Raw genomic sequence first — 17,390 nt, forward strand, 5'->3', positions numbered from 1 at the left:
GACAGGTACCGTTGGTGACTGTTCTGTTCTGTTGGTGATTATGGTTCTTATGGGTTTGTGGTATCTATGCCGGATTTTTGGTCCTGCAACATCCAATCCTGTTCAGAAGAAACACACACTTCTCCTATGTGGGGAGGAGCTTTCATTGCATCATAATCATCATAGCATGTTTAATTTCAAAAAAAAAAAGAGAAAAAAAAGAGGAAAAAAAGAAAGAAAGAAAAAAAAAGAAAAGAGATTAATATTCATATGCATGCCATTTTTCAGGTATCCAAAGTCAACACTTCTCATCAAGAATGGCTAACAGTGTGACCGTCAACAAAAAGACTACGAAGCATACCTTCTCTTGCAGTTTCTACCGTGAGGATATAACACCTTTGGTTCGATTGAGCACCCGAGTTACTGGGCAAAATTTGGATGAATTCAGAAAGACTTATGGCCACATTCTGCTTATGTTAACTACTCGTATTGATGAGTGGGGTCTCTACACTCTTCTTCAGTTTTATGATTCTGAGCTGCGCTGCTTTACCTTTCAAGATTACCAACTAGCCCCTACCCTCGAAGAGTATGCACACATTCTTCAAATCAGAGTTCAACATAAGGTTCCTTTTGTGTGTGCACCTGAGAAGCCCAAAATGGATCGCATTGCTGGTGCTCTTTATTTGAGCATGAAGGACGTTAAGGATAACTGGAAGCCTAATGGTGGGACCCACGGATTCTATGTGAAATTTCTGATGAGGGAAGCTGAAACCCTTGCTGATAAGGAAAAGTGGAAAGAATTCAATGCTCTCCTGGCCGTCATGATCTATGGATTAGTGATGTTCCCGAATATTCCAAATTTTGTTGATCTCACTGCCATTTGTCTCTTCATGGATCAAAATCCTGTACCCACTCTGTTGGCCGACACTTATTATGCCATCCATTCTAGGTATGGAAAAAAGGGATCAGTTGGGGGTTGTTTGCCAATACTGTACGAATGGTTTTCTTCACATTTGCCTAAAAGCGGAGCATTTGTCACTACAAAAGATTCACAGAAGTGCCCCCAAAGGATTATGGGACTTACTGCAAATGATATTGTTTGGTATCACCTCCGAACGGACATTGAGCAAGTTATAACCAGATGTGGAAGTTTTGGCAATGTTCCTCTCATAGGGACAAAAGGAGTTATCAACTATAATCCGAAGCTAGCACTGCGCCAGTTGGGTTTTGTACTGAAGGACAAGCCGTTGGATAAAGAGATATTTGAGTCCGTTTGCTTTGAAAAAGGAACCGATCCGGATGGTTTGGAGAAAGTAAGGAGTGCGTGGAACAAAATTCATACAGAAGACCGAACTACCTTGGGGGGGAAGAATGCCATTGCTAAGAAAGCTTATACTGAATGGGTTGAAGAAAGAGTTAAGGAGCGTCTGTTGCCTTTCCCGAAGGTTAGCCCTCTCTATGAACAACCACCTGAGATTTTAACTGCCACTGTACCAGCTGAGGAGTACAACCAAGTACATGTGGAGAATATCAGGTTGCGAGAAAAAGGGGAAGACGCTAAAATAAAGTACTTCTTGGTGGATCAGAAAAGGGCTGAATTAGCACATGAGGTTAAAATGCTGAAAGGAGGATCTTCCAGAGTTCAAAAAAGGGCCAGAACTGAAAAGGGGGAAAGAGCTACCACTGTTCGTATTGAGGACCATCAAAGGGTTATAGAAGAAGCGGTGAAGAAAGCAGAAGAAAAACTCAAGCGAGAGTACAGAGAAGATTTAAGGGCTCACAAGCTCAGAGTAGAGAAAGAGGCTAGGGCCGAAGTAAAGAGTTTGAAAAAGAAGCTTGAGGAGGAAACCACTCAGAGGGTAGCAATCAAGAAGAAGCTTGAAGAGGAAATTACTCAAAGGAGGGCCGTGGAGACACAACTTAAAGGTAGTCATCTCCGTTCCGCTCGACTAACAGAAGAGAATGCAAAGCTCAGAAACCAGATAGCAGAAATGGAAAGTACATCTGAAAAGAATACCCTCCCTGATTGCAAAGGATGTGAGAGCTTGGTGGCCCACTGTGATATGTTAGATGGGCAGTTGTTTCGCAAGGATGTGGTGATTCAAAGTTTTGTCAAAGGAAGAGATCGAGAAGTGACTAAGAAGATGTTTGATGAAACTAAGAAGTGGAGCGACGAGCACTTTAAACAAGGAGGACCTTTGTTTTACACCAAGATGGATTAGTGTTTGAGCTTGTATTTCATGACCACCACCAGGCTTGTTGGATGGGGTCCTTTGTCTTTTCTGTTGTTTGAACTATCTTGTCAATGTATGGGTATGCCCAAACTCAAAAAGAGATTATTAATGAAATTTGGGTCTTTTGTTTCCTCTTGATGTTTATCTTTTGTCACATTGTTAAACATTCTTGATTAATATTAAATATTTTGGATACTCTGAAAATGGCACCTCACATCATATGCACACATGCACCTCATGCACATCATGCACAAACAGGTACATCAGATGGTGTTCTTATCTGACTGATCAGGTTTTCTCTTTCAGCAATTGCACCTCCGCCTACACATCGCTACTACACAAGGGCTAATCACTCACTGCAAATGGATCAGTTAAGGGACGATCTTATCCAGATGAGAACTCAGGTTACTGCTCAGATGGCTCAGTTCATGGAAGTCATGCAAAACATGGCTGATCGCCAAGAAGAACTCAGAATCAGGATGGACACAGTTGCTCAGGTTGTTGCGGACCCCCCGCAAAGAAATCCTGCTGATATTCGTGTCAATGGTGAACCTGTGATCGGAGGACCTGGTGTAATTCCTCCTGCTGCTAATCAAGGTAATCCCCGTGGGCCTCCCCAGCCTACTCTTGAAGGACAAACCACACAACAAATCAGAAGGGCTGCTGTTATCCCCGTGTTGGAAGAGGACCGACACGAGGATTTGTTTCCTGAAAGTGAATGGGGGTTTCCACCGGATGCTGGAAGGATGTTTAGAGGTCTGGAGGAAAGGATGAGGGCGATGGAAGGCCAAGGATTGGGTATGGATATCAATGACTTGGGTTTAGTTCCTGGCGTCCGTGTGCCACCGAAATTCAAGGTACCCGACTTCGAGAAATACAAGGGGAATACTTGTCCTAAGACACATGTCCGAGCTTACTATCGCAAAATGCATGTGTACTCTGAGGATGAAGGATTGTTGATGCACTTCTTCCAAGATAGCCTGACTGGGGCATCCTTGGAATGGTATATGAGATTGGAGAGAGCTAATATCCGAAGTTGGAGGGACCTAGTTGATGCTTTCATAAAGCAGTATCAGTATAATGTTGACATGGCACCAAATCGCACTCAGTTACAGAATCTATCCCAGAAAGCTAATGAGTCCTTCAAAGAATATGCACAGAAGTGGCGCGAGTTGGCAGCTAGAGTCCAGCCACCTATGTTGGAAAGAGAAATGATGGATTTGTTCACCAACACTCTGGAGGGCCAATACTACTCCGCCTGCTCTGCATCCTCAAGTTTTGCCGAGTTGGTTATGATTGGTGAGCGAATTGAAAGTGGGATTAAGGCTGGTAGAATACAGAATCCAAGTACTGCTAGTTCCTCTTCTGGGGCAGGAGGGAAGAAACCATATAACGGCTTTGCTAAGAAGAGAGAAGGTGAAACAAGTGCTGCTTACTATGGTAAAGGTAAAGGCCATGTTTATCCACAGGTAGCCGCTGTTACTATACCGAGTACTCCTCTTCAACAACAACCACAACAACAGCAGAGGCATCCCCCACGTCAGTATCAGCAAAAGTCGAGGCCACCAAGAATTTTTGATCCCATACCTATGACATATGCACAATTACTCGCTCATCTCTTACATGGGGACTTGGTGCAACTTCGTACCATGGGCCCTCCACCTGCTAAGCTTCCTCCTAACTATGATGCTAATGCCCACTGTGAGTTTCATTCTGGGGCTGCTGGGCATGATATTGAACATTGCATAGGATTCATGCATAAAGTACAGGATCTGCTCGATTCAAAAGCTATTGAGTTCACCCCTACTCAAGGACCTAACGTTGTACAAAATCCTATGCCTTCCCATGGAACTCATGCCGCAAATGCCATCGATATTGTTGAAGACATTTACTTGGTCAAGGATGTTATCGAATTGGGATCGTTGTTGCCATTATTGAAGAAGGAATTATTGAGGATGAGACTATACGCTGGTTGTGGAGAATTCTGTACTGATTGTATGGTCACCTCCTCAGTTTGTGACAAGGTGAAAGATGGGATTCAACAGTTGATAGATAGTGGGTATCTACAGTTTGAGCATGTGCGACATCCAAAGTCAGTCAAGAATGAAATCAATGTGCTATCCATCCCGTATACTCCTACTAAGATCCCGATTCCTGCCAGAGCGCCGCCTTTGGTCATCACGTTGCCTGGTCCCATCCCATATACTAGTGAGAAAGCAATCCCATGGAATTATGGCGGAGAAGTTTTCTACCAAGGGGCCAAGTATGAGATTAAAGCACCGGTTGAGAAAGAAGATGTTGATAATGTTGTTGGCATTGGAAGAATGACAAGAAGTGGTCGTATTTTCAATCCTCCCCAGAATACTCGCGATGACAATGCAGAAGCTCTAGCTCAAGCAAAAGGGAAAAGAGTGGTAGAAGATACGGTAGATTCGGGGCAAAGCTCTAACTCTGAAGATACTGTGGCCAAAGAGATGGAAGAGTTCCTAAAGATCATCAAGAAAAGTGAGTATAAAGTGGTTGACCAATTGAGTCAAACTCAATCAAAGATTTCGATCTTGCAGTTGCTCTTGTGTTCGGAGACACATCGAAACGCTTTGTTGAGACTTTTAAGTACTGCTTTCGTCCCTCCAGAGATCTCAGTGAATCAACTTGAAGGGGTGGTGTCAAACATCAATGCTGGTAATGGATTGGGATTCACTGATGCAGACTTGCCCTCCGAAGGTAGAAACCATAATAGAGCTTTGCATATATCAGTGGAATGTAAAGGGACTATGTTATCTCGTGTTCTCGTGGATAATGGATCTTCTCTGAATGTATTACCGAAGTCGTCTTTGATGAGGCTGGATTACTCTGGTGTCGAGATAAGGCCGAGTGAATTGACAGTGCGAGCCTTTGATGGGTCAAAGAGATCAGTATTTGGGGAGGTTGACTTGCCAATAATGATAGGCCCTCAGCTTTTCACTATTACCTTCTTTGTGATGGATATCCACCCGTCTTACAGTTGTCTCCTGGGACGTCCATGGATCCATGCTGCTGGGGCCGTGACTTCCACATTGCATCAGAAACTCAAATTCGCGACCCAAGGAAAGATAGTCACAATATGTGGGGAGGAAGAACACGTGGTAAGCCATCTTGCGTCCTTCAGGTATATTGATGTGGAAGGAGAGGTCCACGAGACGCCTTGCCAAGCCTTTGAGGCTGTCCAGACTATCAAGATCCCTTATGTTGAAAATAAGAAGTTAGGGGCCCCCATGTCTTCACTAAAGGAAGCTAAAGCTGTGGTTGAATCTGGTCATCCTGAAGGATGGGGCCGAGTCTTGGATCTACCAATCAAGCAGGATAAGGGTGGGATTGGATATCAGTTGGGTCAGAGTTCATCTAGTGAGGCCTCCAAGAAGCCCGGAACCTTCGTTCCGATCAAGTTCTCTAGTGCTGGCATCGTCAAGGATCATATTTGCGCTGTTGATGATGATGTGGATAGTGATTATGACATTGAAGAATGGATCAAGCCGTGTGTCCCGGGACAGAAGCTTCTCAACTGGTCATCCGAAGACATCATCTCAATTGCTCTTGATCAAAAGTAATAATGTTTGTTTTTGTTTATCATGCAATAATTCCTGTGTTCTGCCCAAGACACAGTGAACATATGTAGGGCCTCATTTGTTGTTTTTCAATGTTAAAATCATTAATAAAAGGACGTTTTTGCATTCAAATATTTTGTTCCCTGTCTTTCGTTTTTACTTTTATATTTATAATTAATCAAAAAAAAAATGGCAACGTTTCTTATTCATCATCATCCCCCCATTCTAAAATAAAGCATAAATCATAATCCATGCAGATCCACCTCTCCTCCGGATTCTATTGACAACGATCTTGCTATGCCTCGTTATGACTTTGACAACCCTATCTACGCCGCTGAAGAAGGGGATGAAGAAGATTGTGAATTGCCTGATGAGTTGGCCAGATTGTTGAAACAAGAAGAGAAAGTGATCGAGCCACATCAAGAGCCTATTGAGACGGTGAATCTTGGCACCAAAGAGACGAGAAGGGAGGTTAAAATAGGGGCTTCTTTGAATGAGAATGTGAAAGAAAAGTTGATTGGAATGTTGAAGGAGTATTCTGATATCTTCGCATGGTCTTACGAAGATATGCCTGGATTAGATACTGATATTGTGGTGCACAGGCTACCCCTTAAAGAAAATTCTCCGCCCGTCAAACAGAAACTCAGGAGAACACGTCCTGATATGTCCAAGAAAATCCAAGAAGAGGTTCAGAAGCAGTTTGATGCAGGTTTTCTTGCTGTAACAGTTTATCCACCATGGGTCGCCAACATTGTACCTGTACCTAAAAAAGATGGGAAGGTACGAATGTGTGTCGACTATCGAGATCTGAATAGGGCGAGCCCGAAGGATGATTTCCCGCTTCCTCACATTGATGTATTGGTAGATAATACTGCTCAGTTCTCAGTTTTCTCCTTCATGGACGGTTTTTCTGGTTACAATCAAATAAAGATGGCGCCCGAGGACATGGAAAAGACAACATTCATTACGCCTTGGGGCACCTTTTGTTACAAGGTCATGCCGTTTGGATTAAAGAATGCTGGGGCAACCTATCAAAGAGCTATGGTGACTTTGTTTCACGACATGATTCATAAAGAGATTGAGGTCTATGTGGACGACATGATTGCAAAGTCCCATACTGAAGAAGAGCACCTGGTTCATCTGAAGAAATTGTTTGAAAGGTTAAGAAAGTTCAGGTTAAGGTTGAATCCCAATAAATGCACCTTCGGAGTGAGATCAGGAAAGTTGCTTGGTTTCATCGTAAGTGAAAGGGGTATCGAGGTCGATCCCGCCAAGGTAAAAGCTATACAAGAGATGCCTGAGCCGAGAACCGAGAAACAGGTTCGTGGATTCTTGGGAAGGTTAAATTATATTGCAAGGTTCGTCTCACACCTTACCGCCACGTGTGAACCTATCTTCAAGCTATTGAGAAAGAATCAGGCAATAAAGTGGGATGACAATTGTCAAAAGGCATTTGATAAGGTTAAAGAATATTTGCAAGAGCCTCCAATCCTCATGCCTCCAGTGGAAGGTAGACCTTTGATTATGTACCTGACGGTCCTCGAGAATTCAATGGGGTGTGTGCTGGGTCAGCATGACGAGTCCGGTCGAAAAGAGCACGCAATTTATTACCTTAGCAAAAAGTTTACCGATTGTGAATCAAGATACTCACTACTCGAGAAAACTTGCTGTGCTTTGGCATGGGCTGCTCGCCGACTGAGACAGTATATGTTGACTCACACCACTTTATTGATTTCAAAGATGGACCCAATCAAATATATATTTGAGAAACCGGCATTGACAGGGAGGATTGCCCGTTGGCAAATGATCTTGACAGAATATGACATACAATACACTACTCAGAAGGCCATTAAAAGTAGTGTAATTGCTGATTATCTTGCACATCAACCCGTGGACGATTACCAGTCTATGTACTTTGAGTTTCCCGATGAAGATATAATGTGCGTGGCAGAAACTTCCAAAAGTCAAGATCAAGAGGAAGGTCCTGAACCAGGGGCGCGATGGACGCTCGTGTTCGATGGTGCCTCTAATGCATTGGGTAATGGTATTGGGGCTGTGCTTACTTCTCCAACAGGTTTTCATATTCCATTTACGGCCAGAATCTGTTTTGATTGTACTAATAATGTGGCTGAATACGAGGCTTGCATATATGGTATTGAGGCGGCCATTGATTTGAGGATTAAAAATCTCGCAGTTTATGGAGATTCTGCTTTGGTGATTAGTCAGATCAACGGAGATTGGGAAACACGCCATCCCAACTTGATTCCCTATAGAGAACATGTGGTGAAGTTGGCTCAATACTTTGATGAGATCACCTTCGATCACATCCCTCGAGAGGAAAATCACTTGGCTGATGCTTTGGCCACTTTAGCATCCATGTTCAAAGTCAAGTGGGACAATGAAGCGCCGTCAATTGTGATCAAAAGGTTGGATGAACCTGCATTCTGTGGCGTCATTGATAATGTGCCTGATGAGAAACCATGGTTTCATGACATTAAGAAATTTCTGGAAACCCAAGAGTATCCTGAGGGTGCTTCCCTTACAGATAGGAAAACTTTGAAGAGACTGTCTGCCAAGTTCTTCATTGCTGGAGGTGTGTTATATAAGAGGAACTTTGATTCTGTGTTGCTCAGATGCGTGGATAGACACGAAGCAGCAAAGATCATGCAAGAGGTACACGAAGGATCCTTTGGTACACATGCAAGTGGGCACACCATGGCTAGAAAAATATTGAGAGCAGGTTATTATTGGTCGACCTTGGAACATGATTGTTTCAACCATGTGGTGGTATGTTACAAATGTCAAGTATATGCAGATAAGGTTCACGTACCTCCGGTTCCTCTGAATGTCTTGACATCTCCTTGGCCATTTGCTATGTGGGGCATCGATATGATTGGGGAAATTAAGCCCACCGCCTCTAATGGACATCGTTTCATCCTCGTTGCTATTGACTACTTCACCAAGTGGGTCGAAGCTGCTTCTTATGCAAATGTCTCTAAGCAAGTAGTGACTCGCTTCATCAAGCACCATATAATTTGTCGTTATGGGGTTCCTGAGAGAATTATCACTGATAATGGATCCAACCTCAATAATAAGATGATGAAGGAATTATGCGAGGACTTCAAGATCACGCATCATAACTCCTCCCCGTACAGGCCAAAGATGAATGGCGCAGTTGAAGCGGCCAATAAGAATATCAAGAAGATTGTGCAAAAGATGGTGATCACTTATAAGGATTGGCATGAGATGTTGCCTTTTGCTTTACATGGTTATCGTACCTCGGTGCGTACTTCCACAGGGGCAACTCCCTTCTCATTAGTATATGGCATGGAAGCGATTCTTCCGGTTGAGGTTGAGATCCCTTCATTAAGGGTATTAACAGATGTGAAGCTCAGTGAAGCTGATTGGGTCCAGACCAGATTTGATCAACTGAACCTCATTGATGAAAAGAGACTAGCGGCCATATGCCATGGGCAAGCCTATCAAAAGAAGATGAAGAGAGCCTTCGACAAGAAGATTCGACCTCGACACTTTCAGGTTGGTGACCTTGTGCTCAAGAAGATCCTGCCTATTCACAACGATCCTAGGGGAAAGTGGACTCCGAATTACGAAGGGCCTTATGTCGTAAAGAAAGTCTTCTCAGGTGGCGCCATGATCCTCTCAACTATGGATGGCGAAGACTTCCCACTCCCCGTGAATGCCGACGCAGTTAAAAAATACTTCGCATAAACCTGATCAAAAAATAAAGATAAAAGAAAAAGGAAAAGATCAGGAACAAGAATGAAAAAGAAATAAAGTACACCCGCTAAGTTGAAAACCCGAAAGGGCGACTTAGGCAAAAAAGGGGTCCTGGTGGATTGAAAACCCGAAAGGGCGGTCCAGGCAAAAGAGGGACAAAAAGCGAATGACTGCGTCGTGCATTAGATCCTCGAGCATAGTTAGTCACCATAATTGGAGGGCTTACAAGGGCAAAGGAGCAATCCATTCACCCATTTCGGAAAGCAAAGCAGAAGGAATATCGAAGATCTGCAAGGCATAGCAAGATTGGAACCCAATGGAATCCTTTCTTACGTTGCCATGTTTGTAAATTCTATTTGTTTTCCTTTTTGGTGGCCACCTCCTTAAGGGGCCGCTTCCTGGTGTACTCGCCTATGTTAGGCATTTCTTTTCATTAATAAAAAGATATTTCACTCAAAAAATTCCTACATCGTTTTATTTTTACTGTTTTGTTTACAAAAGCGTCCAATTATTTTGGTAAGCATTGCATTTCTAACATCGAAGTCCTACAAAAAGAACATGAACTAAAACAAATAGAATTGCTTAAAGATTTTGAGTACTTGGGATGGTGGACGAGGTAGAACCATCATACCCGGGGCATATTTGCTTGATTTGTTTTGCAGGAATCTCCGATCATTCAGCACATTCAGATGCCAGTGCCTACGCTTCAAGAACCCAAAGGTCTCCTTTCCTTCAAATACCAGAGTTTATTTCTCTGGAGAGCTCTCATCCAGGGCTCGAAAAGCTCCGCAGTGTTGATTAGACTCCCTTATTCTTCGACAAAGATGTGGAAGTTCAAAAGGGGAGGTGCAATCTTCAAGCTTCAAAACGAGATGACGGTGTTGCCGTTCAAAAGTGCCATCGTGCTTCCTTCCTCACAAGTCTCATGGTGCAAGTTTCCCTACTGCAGAAGTTACATATTGGGAGTTGGTCGAGAAACCACCTGGTGTGGCCTCGCAAGGTCAAGGCACCAAGAAGAAGTCCCCACAGAGTGCTTAGAACGGAAAGCTCTCTCCGATTGTTCATCCATTACCTCTACATATAGTAATCATTGCATTCACATTGCATCTACAAAAACGCGTAGCATTTCCATGAATATGGAGCATTACGCCATGGAAAAATCCAAACATGCATCAATGCATAGGCCAAGTTCGTATGTGATTCCAAGGCACAAAGTAACATATCCCCGAAAGAAATCTTTCTTTCTCCCTCCAGTGCGGACTGGATACAAAGTCTTTCTTTGTCAAGATCATTACCTTCTTTGGTTATTTCCCGTTTGCAGAGCTCAATCGTTTGGATAACCCACACTTTGTGTGTGTGGCAATTCGAACGATCGCTACTCTTGAAGAGTTACACCCCGCCTTTTGGCCTGTGGGATTCAGTCAAGTCCAATAATTATTGGCATCTCTTTCAAAAGTCCCATGGTTATGGGCATCCTTCAAATTCTGGTCGTTACCAGTAAAAGTCCTATTGTTATAGGTATCCTTGGTCAGCTCTAGTTGTTACTAGTCTGTTCCTTAAAGTCCTGTGGTTACAGGCATCCTTTGGTCAGCTCTAGTTGTTACTAGTCTGTTCCTTAAAGTCCTGTGGTTACAGGCATCCTTTGGTCAGTTCTAGTTGTTACTAGTCTGTTCCTTTAAAGTCCTGTTGTTACAGGCATCTTTCAAAATCTGGTTGTTACCAGTAAAAGTCCTATGGTTATAGGCACCCTTTGGTTGAGTCTAGTGGTTACTAGTCTGTTCCTTTAAAGTCCTGTTGTTACAGGCATCTTTCAAAATCTGGTTGTTACCAGTAAAAGTCCTATGGTTATAGGCACCCTTTGGTCGAGTCTAGTGGTTACTAGCCTTTTCCTTAAAGTCCTGTGGTTACAGGCATCCTTCAAAGTCTGGTTGTTACCAGCAAAGTCCTGTTGTTACAGGCATCCTTTGGTTAGGTCTGATTGTTATTGGTCCTTTCCTTCAAAATCCGGTCGTTATCGGCAAATGTCCAGTAGTTGACTGGCGCTTCTTATTTATATCAAGCATTTAATAGTATCCCTTGGTTGAAATCGGTAGTAACCGGTGTCCTCTTTCAAAATCAAAATTACAAATATCACCTCAGAGTTGTTACTCCAGAGCGCAAATTTTTGGGTTCTTTGGTATTCAATCCACTTACACCTCAAATGTCCAGAACTTGTGTCGTTCGTACATTCAGGCTTAAGAAGATTGAATAGGGGCAGCTGTTGCACCCCAAAATTTGCCCACTTATTTATTCCCTAATTGGCTTTCATATCATATTCATGTGCATACTTCATCTAAGACATTCATCCATTACATTCATCCATATCACAGTTACTGTTCAAGAAGAGTGACAAAAAGAGCTCCTATTGAGAAAGTTTCTTGGTTCAGAAGAAAGGATCTGGAGTCTGATTATAGAGGATCATTTCCACCAGCATACTCCTAAAATCAGGGTTTCATTCTCTCCAAGTCAACGCTTTGGTTAAAAGATACAAATCTCAATTCATCAGGGGTTTTCAAATTAGAGCTTTGACTAAAGTCAACCCTGTTGACTTTTCGGTCAAGATTTAATCAGGAAAATGTTTGTGGATGCAAAATATGGTTGTCCTGTTCATTGAAGCTTCTCTGGTTGAAAATTGATTGAGAATTAGATCAGAAATGGATTAATCGGGAAGTTTATCTGGAATCGGGAAAATCAAGAAAAGTCGACTTTTTGGTCAAAATTCAATGTCAACTGTCAAATATTGATTTTTGGGTGAAAATCGGTCAAAGGAAGTCAATGGAATGAAATAAAATCAAGAAAATGTCAAAGTTACCAAAAATGGAAAATAGTTGAAATGTGAAATTTCCATAAAAGGCAAGTTCTATACTTAGGAAAATATTTGAAAAGTTGGGAATTTGGTTGACTAGCCTACTTCATGCAAGTATTGCATGCATCTCAAGGCATTTCCTCAAGAAAGTTTCAACATGAAAGTTGCTCAAATCACGGCCCTCTACAACTCTCTAGTTTGGAGTTTTCTCATTTGAGGCTTGGTTAAAGAGATAAAAGACGAGGAAATTGGAAGAATCACATGGAAACCATATTCCATACTTAGAAAAATTTTGAGAGTTTGGAATTTGTCAAGCAGTTGACTTTGACCCCAGATTGCACGTACTTCTAGGCATCAAATCAAAACAAGGTCAACACCAAAAATGTTCACTTCATGGCCCTCTACAATGTTGTAGTTGGGAGTTTTTTCACGTAACGTATGGATTGAGAGTTATTGAAGAGAGAAGTTGGCAAAAACTCACTGTATACGAGGCAAAAGCTGAGCAAGTTTTCTGGGCAGCAGTAAGCATTTTCACAAGCACGTGGCGTGCCACTTTTGAACTTGATTATAAGGAGCTACAAATATCCATTTGACTCAAACTTAAGATCAAAATAATCACCTCCATGTCCTCTATCCAACAATACAAAAACTATGAAACTTGGATAAGTGTGGAGCCCGATACAGATCACCAAAATCACGCCCTGACAAAAGTTGTGTGTTGGCTTGGGCATGAGTCACACTCCAGGTCACGCGCAGGTATATCCACAAACACATGGTATGCCATATGTGAATCCAGTTTTATAGTATTGTGAGTGTCCCCCTGAGTCAACTCTGAAGTCAACATGTTCTCTCCCATGTCCTCTTTCCATTGATGTCCTGAAGACAACATTTGATCAAGAAAATAATCACTTGTGAGGCCTCAAAGTCGTGTCCTGACCAAGTCATGTGTTTGCCAAAATTCCCTGTCTAACCTGGGGCACGCGCACAGCTTGCTTGCAAGGGTGACACCATGAGTTCCTAACCATTTTTCATACCCTTCTAAGCAATGTCTCATGGACTTTCCAACATCAATTCTAATCCATCCCATGCATTCTTTACATGAATTATAAGTTTGAATTGAGTGATGGCCAATAGTTAAAAAAAATATACACATGCTTAAAGATGGTATCACAAGTGTCATTTGTTGGGATGGCATCAGCTGGAAAATTCTGAAGCTAGGCACACACGTAGAACATTTTGCCAACCATTTCTCCAAATAGCCATGCAGCCTCCAAAATATGAAAGCATGTAAAGAGATTACCACAAAAGCAACAACTTGTTCACTAAGGGTGGGGAAATAATTAGCTACATGTCAGTACAGTACAACTCCATGCGCCATGCATATATAAAGTGGTAACCCTCCACGGAAGAAGGGGCTCCGCAATTGTCTTTTCACAATTTCACAAAACAAAATCATCTTCATATACTCACCTTTCGATTTCTCTCTTGACTCTCTCCAAGATCCCACTCTTTTCTCATCACTTCCCTCTCTCTTCTATCTCAACATTCATCTAACAGAAACGTAACCAACTCCAACAAGCTCCATCATCCACCACCTCCAAACTCCATCATCTTCAACCACGATCATCTTCTTCACACTATCGTCATCATCATCTCCATGTTCACATTATGATCATCACCAGTAAACTTGTCAAGATCCAAGATCCTCATCGAACTTGAGTTTATTTTCTTGCAAGGATACGCATAGCAAAGTTCTTCGCATTCATCGTCTTCAAAGAATAAAGAAAGCGAGCTCCTCAAATCTTGATCAACTCCAAGTAAGTGACTCTCTCCATTGCTTTAGAAGCATATAGGCCTGGAACCCGTCATCAGGGATTGGGTTAGGATTTAGACCACCATGTTTTCATTGATTGTGTTGCATATGGTGTATGAACATGCTTTCTTTGAACATAGATTCGGTTTGCAAGATATAGTCTCTGTATGAATGTGTGATTTGCGTGTTTGAATCCCTTGTGTCATGAGGATTGCTTGGGTACCAATTTTGTGTGTTTTAGGAGAGATCTTGAATCTTAGGGTTTTAAAGATGTGTCTCGGTTCAGAAGTTAGAGATAGAATTAGGGAAAACCGATAGCATATTTGGAACCTATGTTGAAAATCGAGTGGAGCCACTGTTTGCTTTTTGTTTTCCGTGAATGTTAACTCCGGCGCCGTTGCGGCCGCCGTCTTGGTTCGCCGGAGAAGGCGATGAACAGTGCTCCATATACTGTTCACGTGCTTAGCATGCGCATGCTGTATTGTTTTGTCTTCTTCCATTCTCTTTTGTGGTGTGATGTGTCATGGTGTGATTGGTCATGGCTTGTGTGTTTTGTCTTTAGTCACTTAATTTCCTCCTTGACCAGTTGATGTGTGTTCACATGATATCACATAATATTCACTATATTTCACAATAATAAAAATAGCCATGCAATGCGTAGTAATGTTGCAACTGTACATGAAGATTGAAATGGAAATAAAATAAATGTGGTACATGCAAACAAAAAGAGGAGTAATAGTAGAGATGGAATGGTGATGATGTAGTACAAGCTAGGCCATGTTCTTACGAGTGGGCCTAATGCCACTTTCGTTTTCCACACCCCTCTATCTGAGGCCCACGCGCCAGCCAGTGGGATTTTCAGTCCTTGTTCATATTACTTCTTCACCCCCTGTTGCCTAATATTTTAGTTCTATTTCAATATTGTTTCTTCTTCAATTTTTGCTTGCTAAATCATTTCCTCATGAAATAAAAAATAAATAAAAATATTTTTTAGATAGTATAATGTGTGTAGAAATTTTTGATATTTTTGTTAGATTTTTAGAAATTGTTTTCCTATTTTTAATAAATCATTTCTTTCAACATGTTCATTGAGTCTTTAAGTTTGATCGATTTTGCAAATTAATTTTGTTTAATACCTTAGGAGTAGAATTTAATTGCCATTTTTTGTGTGATATCAGTAGACTCATATACCATATGGTGTGAAAAAGATAAAAGTCTAATTCTATGTTTTGGTTAGGTTTTCATTAGATTTTCTATACCCGATTTATGCACGTTCCTAAACGGATAACCATGTGAATTTGACCTATAATTTGCTTTGCCTTTATGCAATTGACTTAGTTTCTTTTTGTACATATAAATAGGGATGTTTAGAGGTCCTAAGACCTGGAGTTGAATTTTTTAAGTCATGTTTTCTTATTTTTACTCGATTTTTCTTTCTCGCATGTAAATAACTTGCTTTTGGCTAACGATTGTACCATAACTTGTCCGAATGACCTATAATTTTGTATGAAACTTCTTGGCTTGTTTTGTGATTGCTTAGACATCTTTTAGAGGTCATTAGCTACTGACTCATAGCATTTGATTACATCTTTCTAACTTCACTCCTAATTTGAATTCTATTAACTAGTTTTGACCTAGTTTTGTATAGTTTTGTTAGAACTTTGTTTGTTTCAAGTTAATTGACTAACATAGATTGGTATAAGGTCTTGGACCTATAAATGAACTAATTTCTACTGACTTTAAGCTTTGTTCATGTTTTCATTTGCTTTTTGTTTCGGTTAATTGATGTTTGTTCACTAATTGTTAAGTAGCGATTCAAGCGATACTTTGGTAACTCTTTGTGAATATTTTCGTATAGTGCCATATGGCTTTTGTGTTTGATTTAGGACATTTATTTCCTTGATTTGCTACTGCCCTCTCTTCTCATCTTGTTGGAGTTGTAACTCCATTCTTTTGCCATGTTCCCTTAGACTCTTTCTTCTTTGTTAAGAGGAATTGAGATAGGTTAGGATAGTTATCCTTGACCTTACGGCCATTAGACTTAGATTAGAATAACTTAGATTAGAAAATAGGTTAGTTCCCCTCTTTCATTCTTTTTTCTTTTTCAACTTTAAAATACTAATAAATAAAGATGCGAATCACATCAAGAAAGTGATAGAGAAATGAGTGGGATTCATTCCCTAATCTGTTTCTCAATCACTTAGTGGCATAGAAATGAGTGGGATTCATTCCCTAATCTGTTTCTCGGTCACTACTTAATGGGAGAGAAATGAGTGGGATTCATTCCCTAATCTGTTTCTCAAACATTAGTTAATGGGATAGAAATGAGTGGGATTCATTCCCTAATCTGTTTCTTGAACATTATATAATGGGATAGAAGTGAGTGGGATTCATTCCCTAATCTGCTTCTCGATCATTATACATTTTATGTGATTCTAATCGCAAAGTAAATTCCCTTAAAAAATACCCAACCAAAAACATTTAAAACACTTAATAAAGGCTCGAATTAAAACAAAGTGACGAAGTGGTGCGAAACCTTGTATTGGGTTTTGTTCATCATGTAGTTACATAAAAAACACAAACCCAAGTTCATTCTTTTGCCTTGTTAGGCGCTTAAGAACAAGTTAAGTCCTTTCCAAAACTAGGCTTATAAGTCTCCAAAGGTCGAGCATCGTGGATTGTGACCTTAACCGCTGTTCAACTAAAAAACACAAAACAAATGGAAACTATGGAGCCGAACTACGGTCGTTCTGATTCCTGAAAAGGATACGTAGGCATTGGGTCGCGGGGCCTAAGCGAACACACTTGTAAATAATTCCTTCTTTTCCCCGTATTTCTTTTGCATGCATTCGCATTTAGGTTTAGACATAGTATACACCCTTTAGATAGAAACAAACATAGGTGGATACCATCGAGTACGATGGGCGTGAGGGGTGCTAACACCTTCCCCTCGCGTAACCGACTCCCGTGCCCTGTTCTCTGGTCGAAAGACCTTGTTCTTGTTCTGAGTTAGGTTTCTGATATTCCTTTCCCGCGATGGGATAAATATATTAGTGGCGACTCTGATCCATTTCTCGCGGTAGCGACATCATCAAAACCTTAGAGATATAGTACAAACCGATTTTGTTCCAACACTTTCATATACAAAGATAGTTATTTCAAATGATACTTATGGTAGTGGTCTTTCAATATTTTCT

The 17,390-nt window shown here is 41.2% G+C and overlaps 1 protein-coding gene across 1 annotated transcript; it reads left to right on the forward strand.

Moving 5' to 3' along the window:
* Positions 1 to 296: 296 nt before the first annotated feature.
* On the forward strand, positions 297 to 9,526 carry LOC131649974 (uncharacterized). The gene is made up of 5 exons (XM_058919713.1): positions 297 to 602; positions 684 to 1,513; positions 1,619 to 2,085; positions 2,520 to 5,796; positions 6,055 to 9,526. Exons 1-5 carry the CDS (start codon positions 297 to 299, stop codon positions 9,524 to 9,526), a joined length of 8,352 nt encoding a protein of 2,783 aa, XP_058775696.1.
* Positions 9,527 to 17,390: the final 7,864 nt, after the last annotated feature.

This window comes from Vicia villosa, linkage group LG2, assembly GCF_029867415.1.
Source record: "Vicia villosa cultivar HV-30 ecotype Madison, WI linkage group LG2, Vvil1.0, whole genome shotgun sequence".
Taxonomy (NCBI): Eukaryota; Viridiplantae; Streptophyta; class Magnoliopsida; order Fabales; family Fabaceae; genus Vicia; species Vicia villosa.

Bases quoted from the DNA above. Each gene is read 5' to 3' on its own strand.
- LOC131649974 (XM_058919713.1), top strand. From the start codon at position 297: ATGGCTAACAGTGTGACCGTCAACAAAAAGACTACGAAGCATACCTTC. The intron at 2,086-2,519 runs GTTTTGTCAAAG...TTTCTCTTTCAG, and splicing joins CAAGGATGTGGTGATTCAAA to CAATTGCACCTCCGCCTACA. The intron at 5,797-6,054 runs GTAATAATGTTT...TAATCCATGCAG, and splicing joins TCAATTGCTCTTGATCAAAA to ATCCACCTCTCCTCCGGATT.